Source organism: Hyaena hyaena, unplaced genomic scaffold, assembly GCF_003009895.1.
Source record: "Hyaena hyaena isolate Hyena2069 unplaced genomic scaffold, ASM300989v1 scaffold_245, whole genome shotgun sequence".
Taxonomy (NCBI): domain Eukaryota; kingdom Metazoa; phylum Chordata; class Mammalia; order Carnivora; family Hyaenidae; genus Hyaena; species Hyaena hyaena.
In genome coordinates, this window is record NW_024080878.1 from 2,207,000 (window position 1) to 2,219,956 (window position 12,957).

Genomic DNA, 12,957 nt, shown 5'->3' on the forward strand with positions numbered 1-12,957 from the left:
CACTGTGCGCCTGCGCCGCGCCGAGCGCCTGCTCCTCCCCGCCCCCACCCGCGCGGACACTCGGACCAGTGGCCAGCGGCGAGCCCACCCCGGGGCTCCCCAGGTCGCTCGGACTGCTGGATTTGCGGAGTGGGCGGCTGGGCGTATTCCCGCCACCACAGCCACTCCAGGTGGTTCACTTGGAAGCCTGCTGCTCTTTCGTGGCCCACCTCCCCCTCCCCTATTTTTTAGCTAAGCGGAGAGTCCTTCCTTCCGCTTTCTCTATTCTTTCTTTTCGGACCTCGGAAGAAGAGACAGGGATGGTTGAGGGGTCTCCTGGAAAGTTTGGTTCTTCCCCTCCCCCCTCTACTCCCCTTCCAAAGACGAGATTCTCCCGCCCTCGACTGGAGCATGGAATTTGCACTGCCAGGGCTTTTGCTGCACGTTTCCTGTTTATGTTGTGCAGATGGGAATTTTAGGAACATGCCACCGAGCAGGCGGGGGAGGGAGAGGCTTTTGCGCAATCTTGAGGCGCCTCGTGCTTCAGGGCTGGGTGGGCTGGGGGCGGTTGGCCTGGGCTTCCCCCGGAGTGCCAGATGGGGGTGGTTGGATTCCATCGAAGAACACGGCATCCCCGGGATCCTCCTGAACTGGCCGGGTCCAGTACGGGATGAGGGAGGCGGCTTTGTCTCTCCCCAGGGAGCCCCTCCCGCCTAAGTTTTCTCCCCTCGCAGCGGTCCCAGGGCTCTTGCTGCAGGAGCAGGTGGTGGCTTCCAACATACCGACTCAAGCACGCAATAAAATGAATTTGTGCGTCTCATCCTACCTAGGGATTATCTAGGTCACTTTCTTTTTTTGCTGCTAGTATTGATCATTTCGAATTTGGCTAGTGAATCACCCAGATGAGTTTGTTTTGTCATTTGTATCTGAGAAAGTTTTAGTAGTCCTGTAAGTTACAGGTGGTAGACTGAAGTTTTGGTAATCTCCATGGTTTGCAAATGTGATCATCTTCATGGTTGCTTATCGCTACTCATTACTAATTGAGGACTTGACCCATACCATTTACATCTGTCTGGTATACAGTAGGTGCTTAACAAATATTTTTAATGAGTTTAATGAGTACCATTTCCCCTCAACTACCAACAGGAAGTTGCAATAGCTTGAACTTTGAATTCAGAGTCCAGAGAGTTGGAGTTTCAATTTCTGAAAGTTTAATTGATCATTTCCTCTTACTGTGCCATACAAAAATTGAGAGGGTTGGGCTACAATGAAACTGAAATTCCCAAGAAGGAAGATGATACCTCTAAGAATTTGTTTGCAAATTGCTTGTGGTCAAACGTAATCAGCCTAGAAGATAGCAGATTGATCTCGAGAATAATTAAACAAAAAATGCCTTAGACACACCTCATGTAAGAATGAATCCTCTCTATAACTTCCCTGAAGAGCTCATCATCCAACTTGATCACTTTCAGTAAGGAGTAACCTTACTTCCTTGGGAGGCAGCCCATTCCATTGTTTAAAAGCCCTGTTAGAAAGGTCTTACTCATGTTAGAGTTATCCTGTAACTTCCCCTACTCTCTCTGGAACTACCCAGAAATAAAAAATTTATCTTTTAGTTAGACTTGCAGATTTTTTAGGTACCTATCATGTTCCTTCCCCGTTTTATGTTTCTTTAAATTAAGGCAAAGGGGTGCCTGGTTGGCTCAGAAGAGCATGCAACCGTTGATCTTAGGGTGTTGAGTTCTAGCCTCATGTTGGGTATAGAGATTACTTAAATAAAACTTTAAATAACATATTAATGTGAAATTCACATAACATAAAATTAACCCTTTCAAACTGTACAATTCAGTGGTATTGAGTAGATTCACAATGTTGTATAACTACCACTTCTATCTAGTTCCAAAATAATTCCTATCATATTCAGTAAGCAGCCACTCCCATTCCCCTCCCCCAGCCCCTGGTAACCACCATTTGCTTTCTCTCTATGGATTTACCTATTATGGATATTTGATGTAAATGGAATCATACAATATATGATCTTTTGTGGGTTCTTTCATCTCGCATAATGTTTTGAAGCTTTATCCATTCTGTATCATGTGTCAGTACTTCATTTTGTTATGGCTGAATAGTATTCCATTGTGTATATATACCATATAAAATACAACGTATCTATTTTTTCTTCTGTTTTCTGGGCTTTTGGTGTCATGTCTAAAAATCTATTGCCAAATCCAAGGTAATAAAAATTTGCTCCTGTTTTCTTCTAAGAGTTTCATAGTTTTAGCTCTTGTATTTAGGCAATTTTGTGTTAATTTTTGTATATAGCATGACACAGGAGTCCCATTTTAGTTTTGAAATGTGTTGAGTTTTATTTTATTAACACGTGTTGGTATAAATTATTTTAGGAGCTCCTGGGTGGCTCAGTTGGTTAAGTGGATGACTTCAGCTCAGGTCTGAGGTCATGATCTCACGGTTTGTGAATTTGAGTCCCACATCAGGCTCTTTGCTGCCAGCTCAGAGCCTAGAGCCTGCTTCAGATTCTGCCTCTCTCTCTCTCTCTCTCTCTTTCTCTCTGCCCCTCCCCCACTCACACTCTGTCTCTCTCAAAAATAAACATTTAAATTCTTTAATAAATTATTTTAACTTATGTTTTTAATCGAAGCTTAGTTATTTTCAAAGCCTAGAATCAAATGCTGTGTGCTGTTAGGTATATTCCATCTGCTGGGTCATAGGGGGCTGCCATTCCATTTGCAAGTGGGTGTTTGGTAGCATAGGGATTTTGACATATCCCAGGTATACGTATAAAGGCACCATGTGTTTGTATACACATTTGGACATATTTAGCATACACTGGAGCTGTGTTTTGCTTCTCAGCCAACAACTGCCAATCTGCTGAAACTGATAAGCCGTAACAAGGCACCTGATTCCTGAGGTTGGCTGATGGCCAGACCATCATCTTTTACCAAAGAGTGAGGGAGTAAAACCCATATTTGTTTTGCTGAAGGCTGGCAGGAGCAGGAAGGGAAGAAGAATATGTGACATAGCATATGCCTTCCATTTATGTTTTAGAAGACAAAAAAGCAGGCAATTATGAGCAAGAATTATCAGCCCTTTGCTCCTACAGTTGGCTGTTGCGGAGTGAGTGGTTGATCTGTACAGTCATTTCAAGTGCTTCCTGTGGTTAGCCGCTACAGTTCAGAGAGGCAATATGAAAGTTAGATTTAACCAAATGTCCACAAGCAGGGCTGGGGCCTCTTAAAATGGTCTTTACAGTAGCAAAGGACACTATTTAGAAAATTGTCTGATCCATTGCCATATCTCCATCCTTTCAGATGCCTAAGTAAAAATCTTAATGATTGTTACCTTTGACACATGCCCCTCTCTCAGCCCCACATTCATCACTCAGTCCTATTGATCCTACTTCTCAAATATGTATACGTCTCTCGACCCCCATTGCCACCCACTATCTGAGCCACTATCACCTTCCACCTTAACTATTGCAATAACTTCCTAACTGATGTCCTTGCCTCATTGGTGGTTCCAGATTTTCCATGTAGTTAAAAAAAAAAAAAAAAAAAAAAACACAATAAGCAGGCTATGAACCTTATCTTCAAATTAAATTTGTATAGCAAACACACTGTTTCTGACTTGGATATATGCTTGAGGTGCAGGAAGGAGGCTTCAGAAATGGCTGATGGAAATTGTTCGGTAGTTGCTTTCACATGTATGATTATATGAATAGCTGAATCCTGACACAAATATTAAGTACCCCTGACATTAGCTATAGTGTAAGTAGGTGCTGTGAGAGTTTGGAGGCTGCTTTTACTTAGCTTGCATGGTTTTTGGTGAGCAGGACTGGCTACAAATTTGAAGAGGCCAATGTAAAATTAAAAAGTAGGTTCCTCTGTTCAAAGATTATTAAGACTTTCAAAACAGTGGGGCGCCTGGGTGGCTCAGTCGGTTGAGCGTCGGACTTTCGCTTAGGTCATGATCTCACGGTTTGTGGGTTAGAGCCCCGCGTCGGGCTCTGTGCTGACTGCCAGCTCAGAGCCTGGAGCCTATTTCAGATTCTGTGTCTCCCTCTCTCTCTGACCCTCCCCTGCTCATGCTGTCTCTCTCTCTCTCTCCTAGAAATAAATAAAAATATTAAAAAAAAAAAAAAAAAGAATTTCAAAACAGTGACAGAGCATTAAACCAACTGTGGGACCCTGTAGGACAGAACATGGTGCGTGTCCATGAAGCCAACTCTTTTGGCGGAGCTTAGAGTGGAATGTGTGCATGTGTATATATGTCTGTGCAGGGATAAATTAATAGATTATGGGGGTATTAAACCCTCACCAGTCTCTCCAGTGTACCATCAACTGTTTCCCTTCTTGCTCTTCCTTAGTCCAGGCCACATAAAATAAACAAATGATCTTTTAAATAAATGTATATCGGATCATGTCTCCCTCAACTTTATACTTGTTGATAAATTCCCACATCATCATGAAATAAAGTGCAAAATCTTCATCATGTCCCAAAGGGTCCTATTTACTCTAACCCTGATGACCTCTTTGATCTTATTTCATGCCACTCTTCTTCCCCACTCAACACGTTTCAACCATACTGGCCTCTCCCTAATGTACCAAGTGCTTTCTCACCTCTAAGGCTTTGCTATGCTGTTTCCTCCATTTGGACCATTATGTCCCCCTAGTTTTGCTTTTCCTTCAGAAAACTGACCATAGTTTATAATCATGTATTTATTCTTTTGAAGATGTATTTATATCTAGCTACCCACCATGCTGTAAGCTCATTGAGGACAAGGATGCTGTTTGCATTGATGATTACTGTATGCCCAACATTCAGCACAGAGCTATGCATGTAATATGTGATCAGTAAATATTTATTAAAGGAATAAATGCACTTTCAAATCATGCAGGGCCATGCCTAAGAATTTCTTCATTAAAGTGGTTCTAATCTGATAGCATAGGATTCCCACCTGGAGGCAGGTAGCACAGTGGTTGCTCCTATTAACACTTTTGGCTACAGATAACACCCAAATGGGCTAATCATCTCTTTTTTTTTTTTTTTAATATTTTTATTTATTTCTAGGAGAGAGAGAGCGCAAGAGCGTGAGCAGGGGAGGGTCAGAGAGAAAGGGAGTCACAGACTCTGAAACAGGCTCCAGGCTCTGAGCTGGCAGTCAGCACAGAGCCCGACATGGGGCACGAACCCACGAACCGCGAGATCATGACCCAAGCGAAAGTCGGATGCTCAACCGACTAAGCCACCCAGGCGCCCCTCATCTCTTTTACATTCATGTATTAATAACACTCATTGGGCCATTAGTAGTAAATTTCTCTTTTTTTTTTTTAATGTTTTATTTATTTCTAGGAGAGAGAGAGAGAGACAGCGTGAGCAGGGGAGGGTCAGAGAGAGAGGGAGTCACAGACTGAAACAGGCTCCAGGCTCTGAGCTGGCAGTCAGCACAGAGCCCGACGCGGGGCTCGAACCCACAAACCGCGAGATCATGACCTAAGCGAAAGTCGGACGCTTAACCGACTAAGCCACCCAGGCGCCCCAGTAGTAAATTTCTCTCGAAGTCATTTAATCTTATTCTGTTATAGCTGTTAGTATAACAAGCTTCTATATGTTTACCATCTCTGTATCTCTTTCATTTGTCCCATAACAACTTATATTCTATAAGCTTCAAGGAGTTTTGTCACATACAAGAACTGATTTTTTAAATAAATGTTTTAAGTTTACTTATTTATTTTGAGAGAGAGAGCACACATGAACAGGGGAGAAGGGCAGAGAGAGGGGGAAAAAGAGAATCAGAAGCAGGCTCTGTGCTGCCAGCACAGACCCCAACACAGGGCTGAACCTAACAGTGAGACCATGACCTGAGCTGAAATCAAGAGTTAGACACACAACCGGCTGAGCCACCCAGGTGCCCCAACGACTTATTTTCACACGCACAATTATTTTAGCAAATTCTATACCCAATATGGGCTAAAATTCCCCATTCTGAGATCAAGAGTTGCATGCTCTACCAACTAAGCCAGCCAGGTACACCAGGACCGATTGTTTCTGCCCATCTATTTTGTGCAAAAGCACAAAAATGGGGCAGCAAGTTGTATGCCTATTTTATACTTAAATTGGCTTACTTACGTGCACATTTTTCTGGAAAGGACTTATATTTTATTAGCTCCTTGGACAAGTCAGAGATCCCACAAAAGTGCCAAGTTTTGAGTCTTGCTTTACTTTTCCCTGTGAGTGACCAAATCTGTAAAGCTGATTGTGTTCTTTCTCTAAACCACTTTGTGTTTAGAAACTTCCAGGAAGTTTCTTAAACCTTGTTTTCAAATGTACTTTGTAAACAAGCCCTCAGCTTAGCAGCATCGTTTTGAAACATGAATAATATCTGCATTATAAAATTTCCTGTTTGAAAAAAGAGGCCTCTGAGATAATTATGCAATGCACTTAGCTCCTCACTTTTATTCTTCTTAATATCATTAATTTTCTCATTATTTTTCTGCATGATCTAAGTGTGGTCAAACTGGCTTTAGGGACTGTGTCCACATATTAGCTGAGAAACCACCACAATGTTTTTAACTCCAAACATTACTAAGAATAAGGCTTGGATTGAGGGCCTAAAAATAATTCAGTTGGAACGTAAAGAAGAAATTGAGACACCAATGCTACAAATATTTAGCATATTTGTGTGTCTTTATATATGATTTCATATTTACCCTGCTTTCGGGTTTATTTACAATCTGACCCTTTAAGAATTCTTGGGCACAAAAAAAGTGGATCATCATTAACTAGAATTTCTTTCTTTCTTTCTTTCTTTCTCTCTCTCTCTCTTTCTTTCTTTTTTTGTCTTTCTCTTTTCTTGACAGTGAGATTTTAAAGATGTTTCTTCCTTCCCTTCCTTCCCTATACTAAATATGAATCTACAATCACTGCAACTTGTTTGAAACTACACGTTACCAAATCACCAGAAGCAGAACTTCTGTGAGGTTTCCTTCTAGATCCCACCGATTAACTGCAAACACGTTCGTGTGTGTGTGTGTGTGTGTGTGTTTCCTCAGCGATATTTAAGTATGCGAACCGAAGTTACAGGGGGGAAAAAGATGCCAACATTTGGTAAATTTTATATAATTTTATATATTTTTACAACTTCTGCTCGATGACTCCCCCAAGGGAACGCTCGGGCTCTTGTCACTCGCTTACGCAAACGCGCGCAGACACACGCACGCACTTTCAAGATCCCTAGCTGCATATTCAGTACTTAAAGAGAGAGAGAGAGAGAGAGAGAGAGAGAGAAGGATTGGCGGGGATTTTCAAGCGTCAGATCTCTAAGTGCTAGAGCGACAAGGCGCACCTGGGCTGATAAGGAGTGTGCCAAGGCTCTCAGGTGGGAATTCCTGGCATCTCTGCTTTGTCACGGACGTAGGCACTGGAGCGAGCGGAGCCCAGTCTCCACTCCACGGTTCGATTTGCTGGTTGAAGCAGCCTGTAGCTCAAAGCGAAGTTTGCATCTAGAGCGCGCTTCGCGATCCTGCAGAGGAGCTAAAGCCAATTCCCCCCACTCTCCACCCGCTCCCACGGATCATAGGCTTTCCAAAAAGACACAAGAGAGGAGGCAACGAGGGACGGCACAGAGTCCTCTGCAGACCGACCGCCCCCACGGCTGGTGGGAACTGGAAGGAACAAGTCCAGACCACGGGACCTTTTCTGGCTGTGGGCCGGCGCCCAGCTGTCCTTGACCTTTGCAGAAGTCGAGACGCGCGCGCCAGGGAAATGAAAGTAAAACCTGTCTTGGCGCGGACCCAACTGGAAGCTGGCTACATGTAAGTCGCATCCTCAGACAAGACTGACAGCCAGCCTGTCTTGGACAAGGTTGGTGCGAAGAGCCTGACTTGCAAACTGAAAAGGAGAGATGGGAAGTGGGAGAGAAGCAGAATAGTTTGGCTGGGGGTGGCTCCTGGAAACAGCAAGCCCTCAGTAATATCTGTCTGAGGTACCAACGGAAGAGCCGCCTGACCTGTCTGCTGCAGTGACAGCCCTCCAGCCCTCCAGGCGGCTGTAACCCAGCCACTATGCTGTGCTGCACCCCTCTGACCCCAGCCCTTACCAGAGTCAGAGCCACAGCCAGAGCTAGGAATCTGTCCCCCACCCTCAGCTGGAACTCAGGTCCATTCAGGTGATTCCCTTAGAGAAGAGTCCTCAAGATAAAAAACGTTGGCCGCGGCCATTCCTTAATGGGGTACAATGTCCACGATTGGGTCCTGAGAATGAGAAGGCCGCTGAACCAGCAGTGTGTGTGACCCAGTCCAGGCCAGGTCCCCACCGCCTAGCGCCCAGTCTTCTTTGCAATGGGTCTCAGAACCAATTTGGCAGAGCAGGTAGGAAGTGCAGAAATCTGCAGAAGGCACGTTATAGATGGAGAAACCAGAAGGGAAACATAATTTGCCCACGTTCACACAGCCTCAGGGTAGGGACTAGAAGCTGTTCCTCAGAGTCCCAATGGTCCCACGACCACGGCCTCTTGGTCTATGCACCCGGCTTCGGACTTGAGAGTAAGGTAGTGGGTGATAGATAGGACACCAGAAGCCCGAATGCAAGAACTAGGGAGCCCTGCAGGGCTGGGTTCCCTTCCAGTTTGGCCGTCAGAAACGAAGTAAGAAAATGCAGTCAAGAAGAGCTGAGGGAAGAACACAAACGGGTGACAAACGTGCCTGGGGGTGATTCATCATGAACAGGCATAAATCCTTGGGCGGGGGCTAGGATTCTCCTCTCCCCCTTAAAGGCATGATGACCCCAGCATAGAAATATCCAGGCCGCGCCCCAGTCTGAGGTGCTTGCTTGCCAGGCCGAATTAGGACTTTATTGCTTTCTACCTTTGGTGTGACTTTGGTCAAATACTTCTTCTCTCTGAACTCTCTGAACAATTTTCTACGTGAGAAATGAGAACAGTAATGTTAACCTAACTCACCTAACTCAAGGGTGAGTGTCAGGATCAAAGATCAGGATGTGACTGTTTTTGTAAACTCTAAAGCGATTAACATACGTGAAGCATTAGTGTGCTCCCAGGCTGTAAATCCTCACGTTTACAATGAGTGAATGAAGTCTCCGAAGGCAGCCAGGCAAATTCTCAGGTTGTAACCTTGTAAGGAATAATTGGATTACAAGGGGAAGGAAACGAAACGGTATCGTCCGTCCTAATTTTAGTTATTCCCATATTTCCAAACAGGCAACTAAATTCTGAAGCTTCAGATAATGCTCCCCTCCAAATCCCAATTCTCAAATCAGCCTTTCGGAGCCTTGCCCGTATTGCGAAATCTTACTAGCCCATCCCAGAACCTTGGAGTCTCAGCCTCTCGGGGGTGAGAGCGCGGGTGTGGGGTGCTGGCGAGCCCCACTCCTCTATTCGGCTCTGTGTCCTGCCCCTGCGGCTCTGCAGGAGTCTGGGGTCGCTGTCAGGTCAGGCGCCAAGCCGGCAGGGGGCGCGGTCCACTCGAGGCCACCGCTCCCGAGGTCCGGGGCTCAGGCCATCCGCGTGGTACCTCCCGCTGACTATTGCAGTTCCGTGCCAGTAGGCCTCACACTCTGGGTTGCATAGGTCCCGAGTAAGGACCTCAAGAGGTAGTACCGGGCCTACTTCTTCCTGGCTCGTGTTCTGAAGACTCAGGGCTGTGGCAGTTCCTGAACCGATCTCTGGAGCTCATCTCCCAGCCCTCTGGGCATGAGGGACCCTCCCCGCAATGCGCGCGGCCGAAATCCGAAGCCCGCGCGCGCCCGAGTGAAGAATGGGAGCGCGCGAGGGCAGTCCAGGCCCCGCCCCCTCCGCTCTTATAAAGCTGAGGCACCGGAGCCGGACACTCAGTGGTTTCTTGGTGACAGTAGGCGGAACAGCTCGAGCCTTGCCACCTTTGGTTTCTCACCGCGGTTTGGACGTTGGGGTTTTGCCAGTGCCAGAGCGACGTCTCAGACTTTCTCCTCCCAGATCTTGGTAGATCACTCCCTCAGCAGGTAGGCGCCATAGGCGGGGCGGGTTAGCGTGGGGTGGGGGGTGGGGGGAGGACTATAGAGTGCTGGAAACTGGGAGTGTTGGGTGGGGGGTACAACTCATTTTGGAAGGTCCTCTGCGGGGTACGTCCTATATCCTGGGTCCAGCCGTGCACACAGCTGGAACTGCAGAGACCCAGTCGCCTCTACTCCGCCAGCCAAATAACGAGAAGTTGAGGAGGGAACCTTGGGGAGCCTGGCGCTCGGCAGGGACCTCCCCTGCCGGGCCAATCACCCGCCCGGCGGGTGCAAATGTAGCTGGCGCCTCTCTGCGCCCGGGCGCGATAAGCGTTTGAGCCAGGCAGAGCGCGGGCTGAGCGCGCCCGAGCGGGGGCCCCCACACGTCCTCCGTGCCCCGCCCGGGTAGTGCTGCAGGCGGGGTGCTCACGCTTGGCCCCTCTCTCTCCTTCCAGGGTTTGCACATCGCTGCCGGCATGAAGCTGGTTCCCGTCGCCCTCATGTACCTGGGCTCCCTAGCCTTTTTGGGCGCCGACACTGCACGGCTCGACGTGGCGTCAGAGTTCCGAAAGAAGTGAGTCGCAGGCAGCTCCTTCCCCAGTCCTTGGACCCGGGAGACAAGGGAAACTGGCCGTTGGTCCCGAGGGGTTAGAAGTGAACGGGAGCCCGTCTGGACCGGGACCTCGCCTGGACGCATGCGAATCGAGTCTATTTGTGTTTTCCAGATGGAATAAGTGGGCTCTAAGTCGTGGGAAGAGGGAACTTCGGGTGTCCAGCAGCTCCCCCACTGGGCTCACTTATGTGAAGGCCGGGCCGACCCAGACTCTCGTTCGGCCCCAGGACGTGAAGGGCGCTTCTCGAAACTCCCAAGCCAGGTAACTATGCCCCTGCGCAGAAGCGGGGTGGGCACGGGGGAATTCTCCTCCACTGCCCTGGCCCTGGGGATCGTCAGGGCTGTCTGGCAGTTCAGACGGCGGTAGCAGTTTTTTCCAGTACCCTCTGGTCCTTGAATGGCTCGGATTCCTGGTGGCTGAGGCCAAAGCCCTGCTTGATGGGGGTCTCATGTTACCTTCCTTCCCTTCCCCAGCAGTCCGGACGCCGCCCGCATCCGAGTCAAGCGCTACCGTCAGAGCATGAACAACTTCCAGGGCCTGCGGAGTTTCGGCTGCCGCTTCGGAACGTGCACGGTGCAGAAACTGGCGCACCAGATCTACCAGTTTACGGACAAGGACAAGGATGGCGTCGCCCCCAGGAGCAAGATTAGCCCCCAGGGCTACGGTCGCCGGCGCCGCCGTTCCCTGCCCGAGACTGGCCCCAGCTGGACTCTGTTCCCGGAGACACAGGCACGCGCGGCTCCGGCCTCCTCCTGGGGGGTGCATCAGGTGGTCGCCATCCCCCTTAAGATTTAGGCGCCTGTGGCAGCACCGGACAGGCGCGCATATGCATCCCGCTGGCTTCCCCGGGGGGCGGAGGGTTTCCCAGAGCCGAGCTCCTCAGCCGACCGAGACAGGGCTGAAACAGCCCTGCAGAGACCGGGAGTCCGGTAAGCACCGTCCAGCGGCGAGCCCTCGCTCTGCAGGAGCCCCTTCTCGGAAGCACCGTTCCCTCCCTCCCAATGGGCCCAGGTGCCCCGTGGGGGCAGAGGAATGCGAGCGAGTCTCTGCCAGACTCACGCGGAGGAGAAAAAACTGAGATATGGACGCTTGAGACCCCCAGGGGCAGGGGTCTGAGTCACTGCCGTGCCTACCCACAAACTGATTTCTCACGGGGGACTGTCACCCCACCGGGGCGCAAGCCTCACTATTACTTGAACTTTCCAAAACCTAGCGAGGAAAAGTGCAATGCGTGTTGTATATATAGAGGTAACTATCAATATTTAAGTTCGTTGCTGTCAAGATTTTTTTTGTAACTTCAAATATAGAGATATTTTTGTACGTTATATATTGTATTAAGGGCATTTTAAAGCAATTGCATTGCCCCCCCCCACTTATTTTAATAAGTGAATGTCTGAGCGAGGTGTAACATTGTTTGCTGCGTGGAATGTGTGAGAGCGTGTGCGTGCAAGACTGATTACCTCTTGTGGAAGAAGGAAGCACCGTGTCTCTGTATATCTATTACATAAAATGGGTGATACGCGAAATAGTAAATCAATAAACTATCTCGATGCTGATTAATTCTCGACTCACGAGTCTTGGGAGAGACGTTTACCCTGGTCCTGGCGCGTCCAGGAGCCGCCTGGAGTGGGAACGTAGCACCGCTGCTTGGGCGCGAGCCGGCCGGTTCCGCGCGCAGGCCGAGCGGTCGCGGGCGCCGCTCTCCTTGTGCGGAGCGCCTGTCCTGAGAGCCGGTCCGGGCTTCGCGGAGGCGCCTAAGGTTGCAGCCTCGCGTGGCGGCCGGCCCGGGTGGGGTAGGGTGAGCCCTAGTGCAGAGGCGAGCCTCGACTCTCGGGGTTGCGCAACAGAGTCCCAGATTTATGGAGTTTCTCGCAGAACCCCTTGCGGAAAAGGGTGGTCTCCGAGGGCTTCTAAGTGAGGAGTTGTCCCGGGCTGCTGCGGTGTAAAAGTTAAAAGCTACTCCAGCAAAAAGTTCGCACTGCTCCGGGAATCTGGCAGCAGCGCCAGTAACCCCAATCCTCTGCCGGCCCGGTGCCCCAGCCAGCCGGCGGGCTCATCAGCGAGGCTGTGGCGCCCCCAGCCGGCCGCCTGGAAACGTCCCGAGGGCCGTCAGGCTGTACGTGCGGTTTAATAAGTCCTCCTACGTGGGAGTCAGCACACAGCCCTAATGAGAGAGGAAAGAAAAAAACAGTTTGCAGATGCCAACCAGGGCCGCGGGCTGCCCCCCCTCCCCCCCCCCCCTGCAGACCTGCACGGCGGCTCCCTGTTCTGGGACCGTGACTCAGCGCCCACACGCTGCGCAGCGTGCAGCTGCTGGCCGGAGGCGGGCGCGACGGACGTGCCGCCGGAATCGTGC

General features: G+C 49.2%; 1 protein-coding gene across 2 annotated transcripts; it reads left to right on the forward strand.

The window, feature by feature from the left end:
- Window positions 1-9,831: 9,831 nt before the first annotated feature.
- ADM (adrenomedullin) lies at window positions 9,832-12,161 on the forward strand. 2 transcript variants are annotated; one of them, XM_039244647.1, is made up of 4 exons: window positions 9,832-9,993; window positions 10,443-10,561; window positions 10,713-10,862; window positions 11,078-12,161. In XM_039244647.1, the coding sequence occupies exons 2-4, from the start codon at window positions 10,464-10,466 to the stop codon at window positions 11,394-11,396; spliced, it is 567 nt and encodes a 188-aa protein (XP_039100578.1). In that variant the 5' UTR covers window positions 9,832-9,993; window positions 10,443-10,463; the 3' UTR covers window positions 11,397-12,161. The 2 variants fall into 2 exon arrangements, with proteins under 2 accessions (XP_039100578.1, XP_039100577.1); XM_039244646.1 differs by having other exon boundaries at window positions 9,833-9,993; window positions 11,075-12,161.
- The last annotated feature ends 796 nt before the right edge of the window (window positions 12,162-12,957 follow it).

What these genes read in the sequence shown, in the direction of transcription:
- ADM (XM_039244646.1), top strand. Translation starts at nt 10,464, where the DNA reads ATGAAGCTGGTTCCCGTCGCCCTCATGTACCTGGGCTCCCTAGCCTTT. An exon ending in GCGTCAGAGTTCCGAAAGAA is followed by an intron (nt 10,562 to 10,712) that starts GTGAGTCGCAGG and finishes TGTGTTTTCCAG; the next exon opens with ATGGAATAAGTGGGCTCTAA. An exon ending in TCTCGAAACTCCCAAGCCAG is followed by an intron (nt 10,863 to 11,074) that starts GTAACTATGCCC and finishes TCCCTTCCCCAG; the next exon opens with CAGTCCGGACGCCGCCCGCA.